The sequence below is a fragment of the Bombus impatiens genome, unplaced genomic scaffold, assembly GCF_000188095.3.
Source record: "Bombus impatiens unplaced genomic scaffold, BIMP_2.2 scf_0914, whole genome shotgun sequence".
NCBI lineage: Eukaryota > Metazoa > Arthropoda > Insecta > Hymenoptera > Apidae > Bombus > Bombus impatiens.
In genome coordinates, this window is record NT_177333.1 from 387,595 (window position 1) to 413,043 (window position 25,449).

The window sequence follows — 25,449 nt, forward strand, 5'->3', positions numbered from 1 at the left end:
AGCGAGCCAATCGGAGCTACGCTTCCGGCTACGGTGACGGCCCAATGGGCGAACACCGGCCACGGATAGACGCTGACGATCGCTGATTTTGACAGTCGACACACGACGACGATAGTAGTACACCGTGCCCGTGGCTGGCCGCTGCCTTCTCTCCTTCCCGGCCGAGAACCGAATCTGCTCTTCCTACGGGAGGTCCTTCCGCGGCCCAACGGATCAGCGGTACGTTTCAGTTCTCCGACGAGGTTCAGTGTGTTCGAGGCGCGTACCTCGGGACTCGCGCGCTCTGCGTCTCGAATACCGGTTCATCGGCGAGCGACAGAAATCCTGCCATCGGTGTGTTGATTTTGAACCAACGAACTGTTGATGTTGATTTTGGACGATGATCTTCCGCACATGAATTCGGTGAACGGTCGAGGACACCGTTGCAAGAGGGGAGAGATAGGAAGAAGGAAAAGTGTGGTCGAATAGAGATCACGTGGCCGAAGTTGAGATCCAAAGATCCCTGGGAAGTTGCAAGATTTTTCATAGCGAAAGACCGTTGTGGCCCTTCGACATCATCGGAGTTGCGATTTTCCTGGTAGTTCTCTTCGGTTCGTCCTCTCTCCGATTCTCTCCCTCTCTTGTCGACGATTCTCGGCCTGGTGACAAGTGTCCGTCCAGTGGCAGCGCAAAAAGACTGCGCGGATGACAGCGAGCGGATAAAATTACGCGCAGATGCTGAGACAAACAGAGACAGTGGCGACCGCGAAGCCTCGGTAGTGTGTCCCTAAGACGATCCTCGTCAGATCTGATAAGTGTTCTCTGCTTATTTTAAACGAATATCACTCTAAATCGAATCGAGCTAGTCGATAGAGGCGAGAAAATCAAATTGTCAAACTTTCTGCTTCGATCGTCAGATCGACCGAGGGAATCGAACTCCGTGAGTGAATTCGGTTGTCGTCTAGTAAGAGGAAAAGACTAACTGAGTGACAAGGGAGACAAAGTAAGGGGTGATTTAAATGCTCGCGTGAAAGCAACCGAATGAGCTGCGTTATGGAGTACCAGCAATTGCCGCCACCGCCGGTACCAGGCGTGCTGCACCAAGCGCATCATCAGCAGCATCAGCAACAACCGGTGCAACCGCCCCATCCTCACATCGTGGTCGCGCCTGCGCACCAACAGCAACCCCAACAACCACCACCGCCACCGTTACCGCCCACCTCGCACGGCCATCAGGTGCACGCGCCACTTCCGCCCATCCACGAGGACAGCACCAGCTCGCGTTGGAGCCAGTACCAGCATTTATGGAGGCAGCATCATGTATACGTAAATGGTACGAGGATTCTGTGTTTCGAGGGAGTTGAACAGGTTTTGTCAAGTTTCAGGTTTGGTAGGAGGACGTTTGCTACGATTGTTACGATTACGAGGTTTCCAGTTTCAGCATTTGAATGAACGGCGCTTTTATGGTTACATGACGCGAATTTCTTGGTTTATGGACTTTCCGGATTTGTAAATTTTGATTTCCAGGATTGTAAAATCTTAGGATACAGGTTTCTAGATTACACGATGTTAGTATCGTTAGCTTTCAGATTAGATATCCTCGAAAGTTGATCTTTAAGATCGTTGAGTCTTACGGGGAGACAACGAGAACTGCGTAAAGTCGAAAGAGTCGGTCGTTTCGATGCTTTATATGGAAGTTGGTAGAACAACCTGAAATGAATTCGAGCGCGTGACTTTTGTTCTCCAGAAATTAATCGACGAATTGTGTCTTTAGTACGGCAATTTCGTACGTTTTAAATGTTCTTATCGCAATTGCCAGGCACAAAATTGAAAAATATGCGGGAGCACTGTAATAAATAAAAATAATCGAGAATTTTTCAAAATAAATTACAAAAATTTCAAAGAATATATAGTAAGAAGATAACAAAGTGTATAACAAGATACGAACAAATTTTATTAGTTTCTCAAAGTCATGCGCTTAAATCATTTTAGGGCTGTTTTGCCATTAATCTAAACCATCGAATGCACCTGCAGCCAACACATTCGAGAGTAGTTCCTGCTAACTCCTTCTGCTTAGATTCTCTTACTATATCAGAATTACAAGATTGTTGACAGGGTGATACAATTTCGAAATCTGTGTGTTTAAGCTTTCAAATTGTAAATATCTTTAGCGTTCGATTTTTAATATCGTGCAATCTTGGTTTGTTAGTTGTTGGAATTGTAAAACCATCGATTTTTTAAATGTTTTTAGTATTCCAGAATCATAAATTTTGACTTATAGGGTTGTAGGTCTTTCGATTCTCGGTATTTTAATAATCTTGGTTAATTAATCTTAGCGGAATCATTGATTCGCGATCTTTTCATTTATAGAATCGCCAGTGTAGCGGTTCTTAGAGTCGCAAAATCTCAATTTTCCACCTCGTGCATTTATCTATCTTCCCGCGCAGTAGTTCTTAGTTAAAATCCCGTTAAGCAGTATATAAGATCAAGAATCTTCATAAATCTCTCTATAAACTCCTGTAACAAGTCGTAAATCCATATCTTAAAAAATACTCCGCTGCAACGTGCTGATTCTACTGCTTTCCAACCAGTCGTATTTTTCTATCGTTAAGAGCATCATACCATCGATATATCGAATCAGTCTGATTTCCAATTCAGAAGAAACTTCGAAGTACGAAATTATCCGGCAACGAGAACAATCTTTCTGTTCTTGCATTTTAACGGATAGTTTTTGGATCCTCTCGTAAAATATCGTTCATACGTTTAATATCAAAAACAGGGCTAAAATAATGCTTCTTAAATCGTGAAATTATTCCACGAAATGATAGGATGATTTTAGGTAATTTCCGTGATGCATCACATTTTTAACAAACCCACGATATCAATTCTTATTCTCGATTACAGGCACATTCCTTGGTTTTTGTTCTGCTGCACGTTTACGATGGAAATAACTTTATTTATATCGATAATAGCTAGTTGATTAGATGTAGACTGTCTGGCACTGACATGTGCGGCTGCAGATCGCATTGTCGCTGTACGTGTGCGCTGAAAATGGCGATACTCTGAACACCAGTCTAAAGAAAAGCAATAAAAAAGAAAAGGAAAAAAAAGACAGACGCAAAGATGTAGAGATAGAGAGAGTCACGTAGGTTTCGACACGTGACAAACGTGGAACAGGTTTTCGTCGTTTTTCTCGGCCAACTCTGTTGCAGGAAGAGTCGAGCATCGCCTGTCGAATTACCTTTTGTAGCAAAAATTACTGCATCGTGTGTCTGTATTCGCGTTATCTCGCCATTAAACATGTAACTTAATAATGTATGAATATTAAAAAGCCACGGTCGCCTTGTTCACGTACAGCAGTTGACAACTTGTCTAAAAAAAAAAAAGAAGAAAAAAGAAAAACTGGTATAAATCACAGACAAGGATTGACGACGTTTTATAAAAAAAAGGGGGAAAAATGGGAAGGTTTTTTGAAACTAGAAAGAACTTGATTTCTCAACCTTTTATCCACATCAAAGTTTCTTCCTGCTTTTTTTTTTTAGAATCTTCCTGTGACAGAAAAAGCCGCGTTAAATTAGAACGTGAAAGATCACAGAGTATTTTCAGAGTATCTCCAATTCACAAGCCATTGATCATTTAATATAATCAAGGATATAATGGTGAATCCAAAATGAAGTTTAATTTTATTAATATCCCTAAAACATTATCATTAGAAGACTACCTCTTCTTTTTTTAGTAGACAAAACAAATCTATACTCAACCTCCATTTGTTGATTCACCAGGAATACGCGTAACGTAAACGTATAATCGATTCGTACACGTGTTAAGATTGTTCAGCTTGTTTTACAACTGGTTTCGATATCGTAATAAAAGTTGGAAGGAAAGATCGATACACAACGATAGATTCGCCTAGAGGAGGCAGAGCGGGCCATTTGGTTAATTCGAGAACATGAAGTTGATTAGAAAGTCGGAGAAGGATAACGCGAGTCCGCGATAAAAGGAGAGAGTAATCGCGGAATAGAAACGCCCACCTGTTGCTTACACCAGGTTGCCTACATTTTATCCACAATTATCACGACGTGATCTATCAGCTTATTTAGCTTAGATCATTCCTGTAGAAACTTTCTCCTTTACTCTTTTTCCTCAACTTCTTCATATCGCGAATCACGATCTCGCAATATAAATAATTCCGATGTTTTCTCCTCGGCTGATATTTTTATCGACTTATTGTCCGAAAAACCGCGAGATTGATAGCGTGATATGCGATGTTTAAAATCTTGGAATTTATTTCATTTTGAGTTTCGAAATTCGGTTGAGTTATATCGGCGCTTGGCATTGATAGCGGCGCAACTCGTAAAACTTCAAATTTGCTTTTATCGAATAGAGGGTCTTACATTATGTTTCTATATTTATCATGTGAAACGGTATAATCATAATTCCATCAGTTTTGCGTCAGAGGGCAAAATTATTACTTGTGCCGCAATCAACCTGGCCTTAGCTTTGCAACAACACTGGCTCGTTTTCAGTTGTTTTGTGACGCTGCAAGTGGCGTATCTCGTGTCAACTCAACCTTATTATGTCGTTCAAATGACTCACGAAGATTTCTTCGTACATTTTAAAAAGCCTCTCCTATAAAACGAACGTTTTTTTTAAATTGTGTCACGAACGTTTTTTTAGCGTTGAAAGGCTGGAAGGAAACGCGATCACAAGGCTATCTAATCCTCATTTTCATAATTCCACAAAAAATTGAGAAAATCAGAAGATTATTTATTTTACCGCACAGATATTTATAAAATTATATCAAAGTGTATTTCCGGGTTGAGAGCTATTTCTGTATTCGAGATTAAAAACACAAAGTCGAGTCACGTACGTAAAAAAACACGAGAAGGCGATAAGGAGCGTAATTTCGGACAACTTGTTGAATCTAGAATCGAAGAATCTAGAAATATAGAAGAAGAATACATATTTATTTCTACAAAGGATTAAAAGAACAATCTCGATATTGGCTATTGGAATTTTAATTGCTTGCTGTGTGTTTGTCCGTGATCTTCATACGTAATATTGCACAGATGAATCCTTGTTGGATTCATTTTAAAAAGAGAAGATGCACTTGTAGCATTCTTTTTCAAAACTTTTTGCTTCATGAAATTCTCGCGACAATAATAATGATTTGTCATGTTGCAGGTAGGAGTTTGATCTCAGCCTTTTATTTTCTTTTTCATACATGGTATTCTTGTATTTGTAGTTTGTACTTTGAGTTTGCGATGAATCTATTAGTACTGCGAAAGTTAGTTATTAACCAAGCGGAGGTCCGAGTTAACGGGTTCGAAGATGGAGCGTGAATGAATCATACGTGTCCACATGCGAACGTGTGAATTCACCTATGCACCTATCCTACTTGCGACGGAATCGACTCAAGGCTATTAACATTTGCATCCTCCCACGTTTCCCACTTGAGCCTCTCTGTTTTCTGCGCTCGTCTGTTTCCTCTTGGCGTTCGCTTGCTCGTACAAGCATGTAGAAACACGCTGGGAATTAAAGATCCTTTCATGTACCTTGGAAACTTAAAAGCTTCTGAAGCTTGCTTTTAAAAGCTGCAAAAATATCGAATATATCGGAATATTGAAAACTGTAGAAATTAGAGAATTATTCTTAAAGACGAAACTATTCGCTAAAAAGGATTTATTTAAATTTACGTTTTAAATATCAGATAAGTTTTATGAATAATTTTATAAACAATCTTATATCCATATTGGATTATTTGGGAAGATTTTTTGTAGATTATAGGACATAGAAAAATCTGGAGGAATTAGCATTTCGTTGAACGACGTGTGTTTCTTTTCACAATTTTTTCCTATTTCCCGAATACCACCGTGACAACTTTGAAATTTTATTCAACCGTCTATTAAAGAAATTGCAATTATGACGAGCAACTAACTGTTTTTCTTGGATTCGAAGTAGATTCAGCGACTAAGGTTGGAAGCTTCACGAGAATCCGGGAAATGAGTCGGAAAATCCAACCGCGTGAAAGGCGATGGACGCTGTGAAATGGCAATCGTGCAATTGGCAGCAACAGGCTGGAAGAACTTTTAGACCTCTGTTATTTTTAACACGTTAACTGCTTCAAGAAGCTAACGTGCGCATCTCGCTTGGCCGCGTTTAATAGGCCTCGAAATATGTCGTATTATCGCATGCTGGCAAGTTCAATACGATCTTCCTTTTGCTATTTTCCTCTATCGAAAAATATTACGCAAATGATCACAGTTTTTCTTTTTGCTCTTAATAAGTTATATGTTTATATTCTTCGTTTAATAATCAACGTAAGAACAGAACGATTTTACCTTACAACGTGATACATCTTTTCGAACTTTGTATTACAATTTTCAAAATACATTGAAATTTTCTAATCATATTATTATGACTTAGTAAAACATTGTAATTTATATGAAACAGTTTCTCGTAGATCGAAAATTCCGAATCATCGAATACAAAGTCATAAAGAAACTATTTGCTGACATTATAAGTAAAATGTACAATAAAATATATGGATGTTACATAGAAATCATATGTGGTGTTGTAAATGATAGTAATTTTGATATCTTTTATCAAACATACCTTATCCATAGAGAATCGTTTGACTAGCAAAATATTTATGCTTCCATCTAAAAACAGGCAGAAATTATAATTATAATTCTCTTCGCAAGCATCAAATCGCTTTATTAGCTTCATTGGCTTAAAATTCTAAAACTTTCGGCGAGAATTAACGGCATAATCCATAATTAATAACCTGTTAATTCACCAATCTCGATAATTTCTAAATTAATATATTTCCCACTGATTTCCCCAATTAATATTAATCTCCATCGTTGGAATGGTAAATATCCTTATCTCCATCTAAAAGCAGATAAAGATTACAAACTGCAATTCTTTTCACCTCTGCTTCTTAAAGATCACAAATCATTGCATTATCTTATCCGATTAAAAATTCTGAAACTCTCACGATGAAAATCAAACGATCTCTACCCAATAACTCGTTGATTCAATACTTTTAATAATCTATAAATTAACACCCAGAAGCAGCAATAGGTAACAATCGTAACCGCGATGCTCTTGGCAAATAAAAAGTCACAAATTCCTTGTTAAAGATTACAAATCACCGCGTTACCCTGTTAAACTTCAAATTCCAAAACTCTCAAAGGCATGATCAAAAACACGACCTGTGGCTTTTGACTTCATCGATCTTAATAATCCTCTTAAAAATCACAAACCACCCCGTTACCCTGTCTGACTTGGAATTTTAAAACCCTGAGACAGAATCAATCTAGACATGATCTATATCTAATAACTTGTTCGTAAATCGATCGAGAGTGGAGGAGAGAAAAAGGAAAGCAATCTGGATTTGAATGTGAAGCGACAGAAAAAGGAAACTTTGGTAGACGAACGCGTTGATCGATCGTCATTCGACGTCGTTTAACCGCTCGTTTAGACAGTACATAGTTGCGTCCATGGCGTGTGTGCAACACGCTCTTCTAAACACTAAACGACCTCGTGAGCTCATTGCAACGGCAGTGTGCCGGCGTTGTTGTCGGGTGTGTGCGCATCGAATTGTCGCCGGACACAATGGATCCCGAATGGGACTGCTTTCAGGGGCACAATGCCTAGGGATGGGCGGACCAGCCCGTCCTGCACTTTGACGTTCGTTCCAACATGACAATGACGAATCCGGGGATCGTGTCATTCCTCGAAATACGCACTTTTTAATCTATTACAACATTAAACTGTCCTTACGTAATGCTTGTTCTACGTTACGTTTAATTAGAAATGGTTTTGTGGTCTAACGTCCAATAGATGAGGAACGTGCATAAGAGAAAGTAAGGCAATATAATGGTTTATGTGAAAATTTGCCAGTTAGCAGCGAGTTATCGTTGTGTATCGTCTTTGTATATTTCGTGTCTTTGGATTTTTTATGTTTTCAGCTTCCACAATTTATTTTGAATGATACTTTTTTGGGCAGACTAACGAGGAATTTAGATGAACTCCATAGCGTGAACTAGGGTTTCTAAATACGAATTTCTGTTCGTCTTTTCCCTTGTGTTTATAATCCATTGAAAAACTGATTAAAAGCATAGATTTAAACTGATGCTAAAAATTAATCGAAGTAACTGTCAAACCGCCGATTTTTACGTATTTGTGAAAAATTTGAAGATGCGGAAATGCATAGAATGCAATTAATTATACAAAAATATATAGAATATGCAAACTACAGTACCTGCTACAATGTATAGTAGGTAAAATAATTTTTTCCCAGTCTTTCTAATTATATTCGCAAAAATACAAATTCGTCTAAATATCCATTGTTTGACTGTCATCAACGTGCGAGAACTTCATCAGCATCAAAATCTATAGAATTACTTATACAAACATTTTCCAGGCTGAGAGGCAATTTAAGAAAAAGGAGATTTCATTTCCGAGAAATATGTTCCCTTTTCTTTTTTAACATTAGCACTATCTCTACGAAGAACCAATTGATATTAAATAGAGAGACTTGGTATTCCAGTCTGGTGTGACTATTACAAATTCGATTGCATCATATTGCAAGTAAAGTAACGCTCAAGAAGCATAGCATACTAACAATAAGTCTCGCAGCGATGAGTTTTTAAGGAAACGTTCGCTCTGGCTTCTTTACTGATGGAATAGTATAGCGGTCTCACTTGTTTGCTTAGATTTCCTTGTCTGCTCATATGCTGGCATTGAACCATCTTTTCTTTCCGTAGTAAAGTGGAATTCTGTACTGCGTTTCAATTTTTTTTCTAACGCGTTTTTTGAAATTCAAGATCACGAACTCTATTTTATTTATAATAAATTAGAATTTCATATTTCTCTTCAGTTTCTGCTGTGATCATCGTAGAATTCAGAATAACAAAACTTCGCTTCGTCTACGATATTATCGGCTTGCTTGGTAAAAAACGATCTAAGTATAAGAGTTATAACGTAATATAAGTGTCTCCGCGTCATAATCCTTGGCTAATTAAAACGACTATAAAATTCTGCCGGCAAATGAAACGGTCAGTAAACACACGAGACAAGGCTCTAATATAATCGATAGTGCAAGTCGATAGAAATTAATATCGGGAACGTAGGCAGTTTCTCTGACGCAAAGTGTAGGCCGACCTGCGACCTCGATTTATGTAGCCGTTTACGTCGCTGATTTGACGACGAGTTTTCCTAAAATCGTGTCTTAAATTAAAGCCCCGTTGACGAGTCTTTGCGAGACGAAAATTATGCTTTGCATACGTTCTAAAGTTCAATTCTGTTCTCGTATGATTGATACGATTCCTAAGAAACCGCGTAAGAGGTATATAATGTATATGAAAAATATTGGTGATTGGTCTTAAATATGAAAACTCGATACAAGTCGTATTAAAGTATTTAATTAAATCTCCATTTGATTTTTCGTATTATTCGTTCGAACATATTTCATGTTCTGTAAACTTAAAAACAAAAATAATTGTATATTTATTTATAAAATGAATTATCCTTTGTGAAGAAAATAAATAATACGTCACTGATTGAAGAATACGAAGAAAAAAACAGATACGCGTGCTTATTAATTAGGTTTTATTCCTTGCTACTTTCTGACAGTAGATTCGGTCGTTCGCACCAGACACTAGAACTACACTATGACTCGAAGCATAAAATAGAAATGCCAAAAGAAGCTTCTGAATGTGATAGAGTATATTCCATATATTCCAAAAAAAAAATCGTTCAAATGTCAAAAATGCTTCCATAGGAAAAATTATTCAAATATCAAAAGCGTGTTTGTGAGAAATGACGAAATGGTGATTTTGACTATTATCGTAGGTATGTAGCATTAAACGAGCGCGATCGATCGGCGAAGGGCCTGCTTTTCTAGAGCAAGTGTGTCCCGCAACGAGTATGTCACAACGAGTTAGCTTTTTCCTGAAGACCGTGGCACATTGGCCGTCACCTGACCTTCCCGAAGGCCGCGCTTTAATCCTCGGCCTAAACGAAGCCGTAAGAAATCGCTTCGTATCTCTCTCGACCACGTCCACTCGCGTTACGTGCGTTCGTTTTCATGCACGTGTTACTCGTGTGCACGCGTTGCTTTAAACTTTATACACTGCGTGTCTCGAATTCACGTTTTAGGATCTTCACAATTTTTAACTAAAATTAGCATATTCTATGCAATTTTTGTTCTTTGTGTATGAACTTTTGACTATAGTTTATTAATTTGACGTGGAAAGAAGGGAGGGTTTGAAAATGCTATTTCTTGATAAATTGGTATAGTTTTGGTAATTGTTGAATTGGTAAAATTTGTTATTTGGCGATTTATGTATTGATAAATTTTGATGTTTAATAATTGATTGTACTTGATATTGCTTTCGGTATTTGATAATTGGCTGGAGAATATTGTTTGGTAAATTGGTATAATTTTGATAATTGTTCAATTGATAAGTGTTGGTATTTGATAATTTGCTAATATAATATTCAAGAAGCCGTCCTCTAGGAGAACGATCGATACAAAATATTGAATTTGAGATTATTAAATTCCTTCTTTTCGATAAAACTGGCTCTGAAATATCTAGTTACTCCAGAAAAATGCAGCGTTTAAGGAGACACCCGAGAAGTGCGATTAGAATTTACATCGTCGCGCTGACTCTGCTGTTTACTGAATAGTCTATTAAATTTCTGAAGCCAGCAAACATTTTCAAAAGCTGTTCAATTTTCCGCTTAATACCAATGAATGTTCTTCGAGACAAATTTGGAGATTGTGAGAACATATTGATAATAATAATCAAGCAAAGATCTTAATTGAGTCTGATAGTACTATAATGCTACATATATATTACTTCAAAGTTTACGAAAGATAACAGAAGCTATGACGACTAGAGATTTGGACGCGTCTTGTGATATGGACTCAAGATCCATTTTATGCATAGCATGCAACTCGTGATGATAAGAGTAGGAGATTATGACGCTGGCATATGTTTGGAAAAGTTTATAAATCGAAATAGCAAAAATTGCTTTGAAAAAGCTTTCTCGTACGTAACTTCGCACAGTGTCTTTTTCTTCTAAATAAAAGTGTAGATAATTTTGTTTCATAGTCAGAGTGTATGGAATTTTACTTCAATCAACGATGAAATTTAATTCAAGTCCATTGTCTAATAAATCATTTAATTAAAATTATTATAGAGACATTTCGATACAAAATAATAGTATTATATTAAAAGAAAAAAAAATGTATATATATATATATTTATAAATTTCATTTTCTAATGAAATGTTCTTTACAATGATTTTCCTTTATAATAATTTCTAGTATCTGTATATAAAATATGTAAATATATATCATTGTATATATATGTAAAAATATATTATATACATATAGATACGGAAAATTCTTATAAAAGGAAATCATTATAAAGAATGGCATTCCTTTAAAATGCAATTGAAATTCCCATACGTCTTAATAAATATTAATTTTCATGAAATCATTATCGTTGAAATCTTTCGTTAAGCACGAATTACCGAGTATTAAGTACGAATCGTTTGATCTACGATTAACAATGCTACATACATATTAACACGATTAGATCCATAAAAGGCAGTGGAACGAGAACTGTTCGCAGTCCGTGCATTTCGATTATTATCTGTGTTTCCTCTTACGTTCATTACGTCGGATTATCGAGTTTTGCTGCATAACAAAGTCATGAACGTACGAGTAGAACCAATGACAATCATATAGCTGTGCGTATGTGTCTGGACACGTGTAGCATAAACCAACAGTTATTGTAGAAAGGCAGAGGAAGGAGAGAGGATCAGGAAACAAACACACAGCGATTTATTCTCCTAGTTTCATATAAACATCTATACGCGGCCTTTTAGAAACTTGGATCCGATGAACTTCATTAACGACCTGTTATTTCCAGTCTAATATATTCCTTACTTTAAAATATATATATATATATATATATATATATATATATAGATTCAACATCCCATCAACTGCAAGGTTATTAGTGAACGAGAGGGATTTCACGTAGTTTCCTCTTCTATGTTGCAATATTTTAAGATCTTATGCAAGTTGATTATTCTCGTTTAGTTTAGCTGATTGGTACGGGAATTGTTAAAATTGCTATGGTTCTTCTTTCTTATTGAGTAGGAGAAACGGAATTTTTATGGAGAATACAAAAGGAAACAGAATTGTTGGATGTAATTAGAAATTTGTCTTCTTTCAGTGCAATTTTTAATTTTTCCAAAGCTCGAACGGTTCTACGAGAAAATACAAAACATTGGTCTTTCCGTGTTTTGAAACGCTATTGCCTTTAACGTCTCCAAACGAGAAAAAGTGAAAGATTTTGTACTGCTACGTTTACAAAATTAAAAATTCTCCGAAAGAACGTACTGATTCAAAAATTAAGACCAGGAGAGATCCTTGAAAGTCGGCATGAACGTTTGCACTTCTATTGTATCTACTAAATTTCTAAACGTATAAACGGCAAAACTTCTCAAACCAATCGCGCTCTTAATTTATAAAAAAAATAAGAGCAGGAAGAAAAGAATGTATAACTAGAAACTGAGAAAATTTCTAAGATCCTCTGAAACATTCAGATTTTCTCAAGTAAAGAAGGAATTACAGGATTACTTGCAAAACTCAGAAATGGCTTATGGCTAGGATTTACGAAGAATCACGAATCTTCCTTTCATATCTATTCATAGAAAAGTCGTTAGGCACGGTATTAGCGGAACTTTTGATTAACAATGTGTTATTCCTCGAGTTGACGTTCGAAGAGAGAGAGAGAGAGAGAGATAAAGAGAGGCAAGGAGAGAAAGAGGAGAGAACTCTATATATACACATAAACAACGTGCAGCACGCGTGCATCCACGTGTTCGCCCGTCCACGGAATCTGATCCGCGAAATTGGATTTTGCTTGAGAGCATCGATCGCTAGAAAACGATTACTCAGGAGATTTTGCGCTTTTTTTTCGCGCTTCTCGCTTCTTTCATGGACGCTGTCCTAACGCTTCGCGCACGGATCCCGCCATCCGATCGTTTTCAAACTAGTGGATAATTACATTCTATCGAAATTAAAACGGAATTGAGCGTTATACGAATAGAACGGTGTTAAACGATTTAACGTTAGATCTTATTTTTAGGAAATTCTCGATATTATCTTCTTAAAATTATTATGCTTTTCGATACGGAAATTTATTCGTCGGAATATTTCGATTTACTTAGGAATTAATGAAATGATTTTCCTTTCGAGATTTTATCTCTCTGAACGTTATATCTCTTTTCTTTTCCATCGATATTTTTCTGCTGCTTAATATCGTTTGTTGTATTTTGATTTGCTTAACAGCGATTTTGTTAAATTTATATTTTCCCTGAGATATTATATTTTTACTTGGTAGATTTTTTTAATAGTCAGAGCATAGTTCATGCTCTCAAGACATCACGATACGGGCGCGATATCAGTTTTTACAATAATACTTCATAATGTTTACACAGCAATGAACTTTATGTACATAAAGTTCTACAACGTACGGATAGATCCTGCGGTAATACGTACAGTAGAAATTCGGTCAACAGTGGACGTGTTAATAATCTCGTATAGCTTGTTTAAATATCTGCAATGTACAATAGATAGATGAATATGAATGATCAAAGGGTACAAGAAATATCAAATGGCAGAGGTATTTAGGTCAAAATTTTATCAATCATCTGCGTGGTATTGTAATTAACAAATCTTCCACGTAAAAGTGATTCTAATCTCAAACCGTAATTATCATTGTCCACTTTTGTCTTACAACCAGTCGGCTTTCTGCGATATTAATGAAGCAACGTACGATTTTTAATTCGATAAGGTACCTTAGAAAGAATAAAATAAACTGTACACGAGCACGATCGACGTAGAAGAAAAGCTTCTGTCGGTTAACATCGTACGATGGAATTACTGTTAACAAGCTGTTATTAGCTGCTTGAGCAGAAGGAAAATAAGAAAAAAGAGAATGCGTATTGATCGAATGCAAAAACAACGGAAAATAACGTTTCGCGAAGATAGACGGATAAATAAAAGTTAAAGGATCGTTCTGATGCATACACAGGATGAGTCGATAGGCGGTACTATTTAAAATAACTAGCTACATATTGGTTTTATCGAAAAACGTCTTAAATGATTTATGTTGCATTCCAAGGCACTCGACGACTGGATGCAACTTTATTTTCTGATATTTCATATTTTCCGATATATCAAGGTGATCTTGGATTTCTTAAATGGCGTCGTATATTTATTATAACATTAGTCGATCCAGTTGGACATTCTCTACAAGAAATTATTATCTTATTTATACCGAAGAATCATTCGTCTGGCGGATATATTAACTTATATTTGTTAAATTTAATGTACAAAAGATAAAGACAACGTAATCACAAGAACACCGCCTGGCGTCTTTCCTTGACAAAAATAATGTTAAAATATCTACCAAACTATTGGTTTTTCGGTACAAATAGAATATTCAGAATATTCAGTTAGATCGATTAATGTTATAAAAAATATACGTTGTCACTTAAAAATCTCAGGGCTACCTTTATATATCAGAAAAAGCAAGATATTAGGAAATAAAATTGCGCTTGACGAGTCGCTTGAAGTGCAATTTAATTCATTCTATGGCGTATTTTAGATAGTACTTCTTATTGACTCACACTGTGTTGCATATGTTAATTAATCGGTAAAAAAAAATTCATTTCATTTGTGAATTCTCAGCTAAGCATTTTCAATAACGTCATTATAGGAACGTATTTCTTCCACTAATAAATCTTTTTCTTCTTTGTACACCTTTCCTCTCCATGAATTATTCACGTGCTATTTTTTTGATCTGTTTCTTTTTCAGGTAAGCTGCACACATAATGAAATAACCCCAGTCTTACTTACATGTAGAATCCTTCTGGTGTGCGTATGTAAGTAGATCTTTGCATTCTTTTCGGCCGTGGATTTTCCAACATTCTATTCTCTTCCATATCTTATTCTCTATTTCGCGTTGAATTTTTATCCAGACTTTCTTCGAATTTACCATTTTTATTCGCTTCGATATTTGTTGTTGTCCTATGACGTTTATAATTCTTCCTTAAGTGTGCCGAAGATAGTTGTGCAAATTTTAGAGTCTAAGAGTGGTGAAACTTCATTTTAAATCTTACTCGGTGTTTTTTCATTAATGCGTTTCCTATGAGAAGTCTGTAACGTTTGTTAATTGATATTTTACTCTTGTGGAAATTTGGGTCCATGTCTCTCCACATCGCCAATATTCGTTTCTTAAGATTAATTATTTTATTTATTTTAGAAGAACTATGGGTAGATAGATAGATCCACGTAATCTAGATGTGAAACAGTAATCGAATCTTAGTTTAATCTTCGAACATTCTTAATCATGTTATTCATATAAAAGTCAAGGAATTTCTAGTAATAGCCTTTGCGTAATTGTTCGATTCAACTTCACGCGAGACACCTTCAATGCTAATAATTTGATCATCAACATTAATGAAATGTGTAACAATGAAAGATATGATCGCTACATCCTCAAATAAAAGAGCTAGAGGGAGAGTATACTTTAGCGATTCGAGCGATATAAAGTCTATTAAAAATTCGTAAAAGTATTGCGAATTATCACCTGTAGAATTTAACGTGTCAATTATCTCGTATAATATAAAACAAATATCCTCCCGATATCGTAAACCTAAGCAAACCTTCCAAATTTTCTAAAGCAAACTTAGTAAAGCAACTAACTTATTAAACTTACTTACTAAAATAATGTTACTTAAGTAGACTCAGTAAAGTAACTAACTTACCAAACTTACTTACTAAAGTGAAGTTACTTAGGCAGATTTACTAAAGTAACTAATTTACTAAACTTACTTACTAGAATAAAGTTACTTAAGTAGACTTAGTAAAGTAACTAATTTACTAAACTGACTTACTAGAATAAAGTTACTTAAGTAGACTTAGTAAAGTGACTAATTTACTAAACTTACTTACTAGAATAAAGTTACTTAAGTAGACTTATTAAAGTAACTAACTTACTAAACTTACTTACTAAAATAAACTACTTAAGTTGGTTTAATAAAGTAACTAACTTACCAAACTTACTTACTAAAGTGAAGTTACTTAGGCAGACTTACTAAAGCAACTAATTTATTAAACTTACTTACTAAAATAAAGTTACTTAAGTTGGCTTAGTAAAGTAACTAACTTACCAAACTTACTTACTAAAGTGAAGTTACTTAGGCAGACTTACTAAAGTAACTAATTTACTAAACTGACTTACTAGAACAAAGTTACTTAAGTAGACTTATTAAAGTAACTAACTTACTAAACTTACTTACTAAAATAATGTTACTTAAGCAGACTTACTAAAGTAACTAATTTACTATACTGACTTACTAAAATAAAGTTACTTATGTTGGCTTAGTAAAGTAACTAACTTACCAAACTTACTTACTAAAGTGAAGTTACTTAGGCAGATTTACTAAAGTAACTAATTAAATTTACTTACTGAGGCAAAGTTACTTAGGTAAACCAAAAATTTCGTTTCTTTTGTATTCGCAAACTACGATACTTAAAATTGTTTGACACACACACACATACATATATTTGGCATTGCAAAGAAAATGGGCGACGATGCACGTGGAATTGAACGTGTAGAGGGTTAGTGTTGATAGACATACCGCGACTATATAAATAGGCAGTCAGTGTTATCGAACGAGACCTGGCTTGCACGATAACGTCGGCCTTCTCGTGAACCTCGACGATAAACTTTTCATTCGTTCACCAGTGCTGGATGTGATCACTTTTACCGAAGCTAATTAAAATTACACGTCGGAAGCAAACGGTTTCATGGTCGTGTCCAACTTTCTTTATTCCTACGTCCCTCGTTCGTTCTTTCAATGAAATGCGATGAACGAAAACGTACATCACTATCATCAAATCAGAAAAGATTTTCGTGTCGAGGATTCGTGTTGAGGATCGTGTCCAGGTAAATTTTCTGATCCGAGAAACCATCTCGTTTCGTTTCATTGACTTATCGATCGTCGAACGAGATTATGGCTTTGATTATTGAGGATGGTTTCCGCGTTTTTTGTTATTTTTCTTCTGGAAGGGATATCAAGGAAAAGACCCTCTTAAATATCTTTGGCTTTTATCTATCGTTAATGATAAAATTCATCTGATAGAGGTTAATTATCTACCAATCTGTTAAATTTTGTTTGAGTTAAATCGGTATTAAGAAGGAGCCCGTTAATTAATATTAATTTGTTATGTCTTCCTTTGACAGATTATATTTAATGGAGAAATTTTGCAAAAAATATTTATCTGAAGAATTTCAAAAATTTTATCAATAGAGATTTCAATGAAAATTTATTATAATATAATTTCTTTATAATTATGTATTTATATGTATGTTTAATCTACTATATATTTCTCGTGATGGGAAAATTCTTTGGATTATTCAAAAATTTTCCCTATTTATTAATAAAACTGGAAATAATTATTTCTTTGAGGTTGGTCCAACGGTGATTACTCTATGTCGTGACCTTGTCACGAAAGTTTAGATTAAATTAATGTCAAGGTCTCGCTTATTACATAATCGTGTGACCCCTTGAACGCCGTAACGTCGATGATAAGGGCGTTCTTTTTCCGGGATTATCTTTAATAACTTCTAATCTCATATTTCTTCAAATGATTAAGTCGATCATTAAAGCTAATATATAAACATTTCCATTTTTTATATCTGTTAGAATTGGAAACAAAACTCGTCAGTTGGTCGAACGTTTGGACAAATTCGAGGAAAGAAGTAGCGTAGCGCAAGCGTTTTTGCAACGTTTAAGCTTATCAAACCAAAAAGGAAGGTTTATCGAAGACAATTGGCTGATTTCAACAACGAACCCATTTCAATAACGTTATTAAAAAAATAGCGTGACTGACCATGAACGAAAAACATCATATACGTCACGAAAATATTTCAACATTTACTGAGAGAACTTTTTACAAATATATTACGTGTATTACACAGAATATTTTAAATTATAGAGTTTCACTAACACTGCAATGACTTGTAAGAAATGTGACACCAGTGCAAGTCGTGTAAAAACTAGTAGATTGATGCTAGATTGAACTTCGATAGTTAGATAGTTTAAAATAAATTGGATTACGAGATAAATAATTTAGAAGAATTATCGACAGAAACTCTACGATCGAAAATCTTCTAAGTTGTCTTGTCTTTGTTTTGTGATAATTTATTCGTTTGAAAAATAGTTGTGCTCGATCTTAATGATTGCTATTTACTTATTTTATTGTCTCAAATTCATGAAAATCATGCACCTTAGAATTAGAGAATTTATACGAACAATATTTTTATTGTTCTTCTATTTCCCAATAGATGATCTTAACGATTATTATTTACTTATTTCATTGTCTCAAATTTATGAAAATCATGGATCTTAGAATTAGAGAATTTCTTCGAACGATATTTGTATAGTTTTCCTATTTCTCGGTACTCGTTATTCTCCATGTTCGTTAAGAGGATTGTATAAATCGTTTAACACACGCGGAACTCATTTGCCCATTTTCTTTACTTTTCCTGTTAGCAGATGGAATACTTTACTTTCATTCGAAACGCTGTTTCTCCAGCTGTTTGTCATGGATTGGGTTCAGCAATATTTCTTAAAACATTATTATCGATGGCATTTCCAGGTCTTTCTTTTGATTTCTTTTCTAATGTAAAATTACCAGAACCGACCAATGTATTTCACAAACCGATAATACACGTTTACGTAAGCTGCTTCACGGCGCTAAATTGCAATTTTCAGCAACTTTTTGTCACACTTTTCCCGAGTTTACATTTACGTAAGAGATTGAAATATTTTATATTTTGAAAAGCTTGTTACGTATGTATGTTACACGAAATTTTGTTTCTTCTACAATATGACGAATAGAACGAAGGTCAAATGGCCTGGAATTATCATAAAAAATATCGAAACGCCAAATGTCAAAATGTTCATCCGACAAATTCCCATATTACGCATATAATATCATCTTTATAAGAATAATTAGACTGCAGATGTTTATACACATGTGAATTTTAAACATGAAAAAATGCACACAACGCATGTAATAGCGAAAACATATAAAATCCCGAAACATACATGTTATAAATTAAGAAAAACATACTCGTGACGTTTTGTTTGTTCGCTAAACGTAATTTTCATACGTTTCTATGCAACCAAACATACTCACATACACTCGTATGTGATCAAACAAACCTTCATCGAGGTTTTAAAAATTCTTCAAAAGCAATAAATAAAAGAACATGAGATTTTCGAAGTATAACGCTATAATATACTTATCCCTTATTCTTTGCAATTGTTCCTTAAAAACATTCTAAAAATATCTCTTCGGTGATCGTTATTAGATATTATTGCAAATGTTAATATTTGCGTAAGTTGCTATTTTTACGAACACGTGTAAAGAAATTAAAACCAATATGATATTTATTTAATTATTTCATTAATAAATATGACACTTATTTCAATTTCTTTAGCAGAGTTCATAAAAATTGAAATTTGCAAAAATACAAACATCCGCGATAATGTCTAATAGTAATGATTATAAAAAATTTGTTAGGACGCTTTTTTGAGAAATAATTTACAAAGAATGGGCAAATGAATGAATGGCAGAAATGTTCGCGAACGAGGCTAGCTTTCGATAGCGGTTTTCCCGGGGATACCGTAACGCGAGTTACGTGTAAAAGTAAATTCCGAGTGCAATGTCCTCGGACAATTTCACTTTCCACGGGACGAAAGGAAAGAAACTGTACTTCTCATGCGCTCTCTCGCACGAACCGCAGTCCCAGTTGGCTGATCGTAAAAAACCTGAGCGCAACTAATGCGTGCGCCGTTCTGCATTCGCAATAGACGCTATTATTTTGCATTTTTAACGTTGCACCGTGATTTACATACGTTACTCGACGATATTTCATCGGCATTACGACCAACCACGTACGTGTAAGGAAATTTTTATCCACTGGAAGAAAGTTCGATCTTATCTTCTTCTCGCTGAAGAATGATTCTCAATTTTTTCACAATTTATTTGCCTCTTTCCTGTTTCTTATTCGAGATATTTTACGAAGCGATTATGGGAAGTTTGTGTGAAGTTGGCTGCCGATTTTCTGAATTTTGCATTTTTTTCTGTTATTAAAATCGATCATTTAAAAATCATTTTGGATTGTTTCAACTATCGTAAACATTGTTCGAAAATATTGCTTCATATTTAGTTCAGGAAACTGTTCATTTTGAGTACGACAATATAGACAGTAAACGGTTCTTCTTTTGGAGCAATGTAGAACAAACGTAGAACAACGATGTAAAATTCGAGATTTAAAAAATGAGGGCTCACTTCATACAGATTTATAGGAAGCAAGGACCAAGTCAAGTGTGAATTAGATTCTGTCTAATTAATAATAATATTTGATAAAGTGGAAGCTCGATCTTTTCTTGTTGGAAAGAATGATCCTCAATTTTTTCATAATTTCTGCTTCCTTTCTTTCTTCTTTGCTAGTAATATTCCTACGGAGAGATCACAGTAAACAAAGCATAAATTAGGTTCTTCTTTAATTAATAATATTTTACAGCAAGATCATAGCGAATATGCTTATCACGATTTGTATATTTTTTGTCACTTTTTATCTGCCCTCGTTTATTTTAATTAGTTTACTTTGCGGAAAATTTCTTCATGTAGGAAAATTCCCCTATTGGTCAATTTCCTTGGCATACCTTCAGAAACTTTCTCTCGTCAATTACTCATCTCTGGCAACGTAATTTCCAGAGCTGTCCATTAACGTTTCCTTATCTTTGTTATTATACAATAATTGAGGCTTGATTCACTTATCGATTCCCTTACGTTTAACCGCTCGTATACACCTACAACTATCTTTTATCTATAATATAAGCAAATTGATCGCTTATAAGTGCTAATACACTCAGACGACAAGTTAAGTGGCCGTTTTAATATATATAAATTTCTCATCTATCAATGCAGAAACTCGGCTTCTGTTCACTTTTAATTATTTTCAACTACTTCTTTTTTGGGGAGGGGGGCGGAAGTGATCTTGTTTTTGCTTGTTTAGATTTATCGTTATAATGCCATGAAAGACGTGAATATAAATCATGTCCTGAACTTATAGTGTTATATAATTTCTAACATATTCGCGCGACATTCCATGATATTTTCCTCGTATTTCAATGTTCTATGAAAACTGGAAATTAGCGAAATACCTCAGATCGTATGGTAATATGAGTAGTTCATGAGCTAACTTCGGTTCACTTCAATTAAAACTACAATCGTAACGTTCGATTACCATAGGTACGCGAAAGAGATCGGGAAATCGTTTCATGATTCATCGGTGTAAAAGCTACGCGCTACGTGATTTTCATATAAAACCACACGCGTCTCTCGATGGCGTTTCGATACGCAGGAGGATATTACGAACGTTGTTATTAAGGAACAAAGATACCTCATTAACGTGGCATCGACGTAAGGAAAAATACGATCGTTTTCGAGGAATATCTAATTACGGTTCGACCGCGACATTACATGACGTTTCCATCCTTTTTGTATACGTATACAGGGCGTTACATACACTGCCTTTTTAAGAGTGTTGAAAAATGCCAAACGTTTCTCGATTAATAATTATCAAAGACACCGAAATCAAATATTTGACGAAAGCAATCAGACATCTGTCTTTTCTTTTAGAAATACGTTAAACGTTCCAGCGTTCGTTAAGAAGAGCAAAGAATGTCTTGTTTCTGCCAAGTTGCTAAAAATTCGATGAAAAATAACGGGTAAGAAATTTTTTTCCATCGTGAACCTAAAGTAAGATTGCGTGCCACGTTGGCTTGTGCTTTCCTCGAGCTTTGTAAACGTGCGACCGTTTATGAGAACGTTAGTGTAATATCTTGGAATTTTTCTTGTATCGGATTCTTTTTCTTCTAACACCCTGTATAAAGAATTCACGTTGCCGATCGCGACAATAAGTAGAAGTTCTCTCATCGCAATGCCACGCATTCACGTTTCATGGTCTAAATCCTAGCGTTATTATGATTGTTAACAGCAGATTGTTCGATAATTAAAGATTCCTTTTGCGATAATTGCGTGTATCCGTCGCGTGCATTTTTACTTCTGCACAATTAGCCTACATCGGCTGCTTTTGTTTTATCTCACGGTGACTATCGAATATTTCGCGTTTATATTTTTCGACGAATACATATTTTTCACCGCGAATAGAATTTCACTACCAGATGACGGTCAGAAGAATAATGAAATTTCTTCCTTCATACACATTTTTCTATCTCTATGTTTTGGACTAAGATGACAAGATCTTCTTCAATCTGAATTAATTTTCTCCAACACGGACTATTAATCGGAATGAAGAATCTACAAGTGAGAAAAATGTCTTTTTGTTAGGTTTCTGAATGTAAAGTTCCTTTTGTTAAGACACCGATTTTTGAAGAGTAATTCTAAACCTATGTTTGAATGAACATGGCGATTAATAATAATGTTAATCGTAGTATTAATATTAACCATGGCTATTAATAATAAATATACTTGGTCTGTTGAAATCTAATGAAAGGATTAAGACGCGTATTAGAGTGATAAGAACACAAACTGCGTTGTCAATATTAATGTCGTATTTGGATTAAAATATGGATAGGACGTAATTAACGTAAATAACGGTAATTATTGCTGTATCAAGGTTGCATATCGCACGCTAGTTGGGTCAACAAGGCCGTCATATGGAAGACCGTCCTCCACTGACCCAATTTATATTTATTTTAAATGTTAGAACAACTGGTTCAAACTTGGAGTCAATCGATTTCAAATTCCAAACTAAAGTCATAAATTTTAGACTCAGAATCAAACTCGTTCACAACTATAGTACATTTTGAATTCAGAATCAATCGATTCCAAACTCAAAATCGCTAATCTCAGCCTTACAATCAAACACAAACACACACGTTCAAACTTAATAGATCTCAGGTTCAGATGTATAATAATCAATTAAAAAATGCAAACTAATGAAATCCCAAGCTTCAAATCGAACAATATCAAACTGAGAAGCAATCGATGCTTCCTGAGTTTCCTCTCGATTGCAACGTGTACCAGTTCGATCGCGATCTCCGATTCCAGGAGGCCTCAGCTTCTGTACAATCTTTTTTCTCCTCTTCGTCGTCGTTATAATCACTTACGTATACACACACGCCTCAACGTGTCTGCCACGGTAAAACCGGTTACTGTTTCTTACGTTACAGGAAGTTTTGCCTGGCGCAATTTTTCCGATGCCCTGTTTCTTCTCCTTTTTTTTTCTCCCTCTCTCGCTGCCTCCCTCCACTCCCTCCTTCGTTCTTTCTTTTTTGTCCGATTTCTTTTTTGCCCGATCTATTTCGCCCCGCGCTTTGTCGTTATTCGTTCCGCCAGGATCTGCGTCGTTTTCTGGAAAGCGAAGCGCACGATCGTGCGGCAAAAATGCCCGCCGATCGGAACTTTCTCGCGACACTATCTTACATAAGCGACGCACAAGCCATCGAACATCAGAATTTGTAACGTTACACGGTTCGTACGGCGATAAAAAAGTAGTTCTCCCGATAGAGATTATTTATTGGATAATTTAATGTTGCATGAGAAATATCTGACCAATTGTCCGGATTATATATCTTATTATTATGTGCTTGAAATGTTTGGAAATATTCATTTATGATGGCCGATCGTTTTATTAAGAATTATTCGTCGAATAATCTCGTGGCAAATGTAAAGCGAAGAATCTTACGAATTGTTCAGATTCCAGATTTCACGATTACATGTTTTAGATGTTTAGAAATATTCATTTTATGATGGTCGATCGTTTTAATAGAAATTATTTATTGAATTATTCATATTTAAATGTAAAGTGAAGCAGCTTATGAATTTTCCAGATTCGTGACTTTACGATCATATATTTTAAATGTTTAAAAACATTTATTTATGATGGTCGATCGATTTGATAGAAATTATTTATTGAATTATTCATATTTAAATGTAAAGCGAACTATCTTATGATATGTCTACATTCCAGATTTCATAATTATACGTATGTACCTACGTATTAAACGCTTGGAAATATTTATGCGAGGAAAGAAATGGCAAAATCTGTTTTAGAAAATTGTAGAAATTACGCTATATTTTCTCGCGATATGTACGATAATTCGTAGTCCTGTATTCTATAAATGTTTATAAGCTTGTTATTCTAAAAATCGTTTAAAAGTAACGCTTTCATATTACGTATTCCTTTAATTATGCTTTTATTATACTCTAACAAAAATCTGTTATTATTTTAGACAATGCACCGAGCTCGTTATTTTTCCCTTCAAAAGTTAAGAAGAAAACTTGCGAGTAATTATACTACCTAGAGGGAATAATAACTTTGTTAATTTGTGTTAATTTATTAAAATATTAATTTCGTGACTGGAAGAAAGATTCATCCAGATTATTACGAGATTTTTTGTCAGGAAAACTCGTTAGTTATTAAAGCAATAACGTTACTTTTAATGACAATGACGAACCTGTATCATGACATTTAATCATGCAAGAGCCGTGTCTCATCTCGATCGGTATCGCTATCGTAAATAAAAATCCAGGTATTCGAGTCGCCTAATCAGAAACTAGTTTCCACGAGTCGGGCCATAAATCAACGATACATATTCTCGACGCGGCTAGTAATATTCGCACGCCAGGTTTAATGAGACGCACATACGTCGTTCATCATCGAAACCAACAATTTTCATTGTCATTGTCGTCGAAAACTGCCATCTTGTGCATTTACATTCGAAACTTAATATTTTATCCGTCACATAGGAAACAAAAAAATGTTCTGGAACAAGAAGAGAATGAAAATTATTCGGTGTTATTCGTGTTGATTTTTATTGCAAATCATTAGTCCTCCACCGACGATGTGGTTTTATAACGTGGTCAGCGGTACGAGTATTTCAGTCCTTGACCTGATTTTGTTATTGTTTTGGGCTTAAAAAAAGTCTGAAAAATTCCGACCTATTTATTACAGTCCCTAATTTATTACACAAGCGATACTTTAGCCGAATGTTTAAACCTCTTTGCGATAAAAATAAAAATCTGACGGAAAGTTACGAAAAGATTTGTTTGAAGGTGCACACTTTTGTATAAAACAAATATTCAAAAGGATTATTATGGGGTTTCACCCATAAGACTATGATTTTCCGAAAAAATACAAGGTGGAGCGATAATCGTAGTACTATGGGGCAGGGGATGATCCTATGTGACAAAATAAGAAAAAATTGTAGTAGGACATTTTTTTCATCGTTTTCGAGAAAATCGACTTTGAAGATTTGACAAGT

The 25,449-nt window shown here is 35.1% G+C and overlaps 1 protein-coding gene across 9 annotated transcripts in view; it reads left to right on the forward strand.

Annotated features, from left to right (window-relative positions):
- LOC100749574 (thyrotroph embryonic factor) overlaps window positions 1-25,449 on the forward strand; it is a 102,114-nt gene that overhangs the window by 33,817 nt on the left and 42,848 nt on the right. For 2 of the 9 annotated variants that reach the window (XM_012390950.2, XM_012390951.2), the window contains exon 1: window positions 7-1,312. The exons of 6 other annotated variants lie outside the window; for them this stretch is intronic. In XM_012390950.2, coding sequence (XP_012246373.1) covers window positions 1,021-1,312 — 292 coding nt within the window. In that variant the 5' untranslated portion in view covers window positions 7-1,020. Of the gene's footprint in view, window positions 1-6; window positions 1,313-25,449 lie in introns of those variants that run through there. One more of the 9 variants, XM_012390952.3, reaches the window with a different exon arrangement.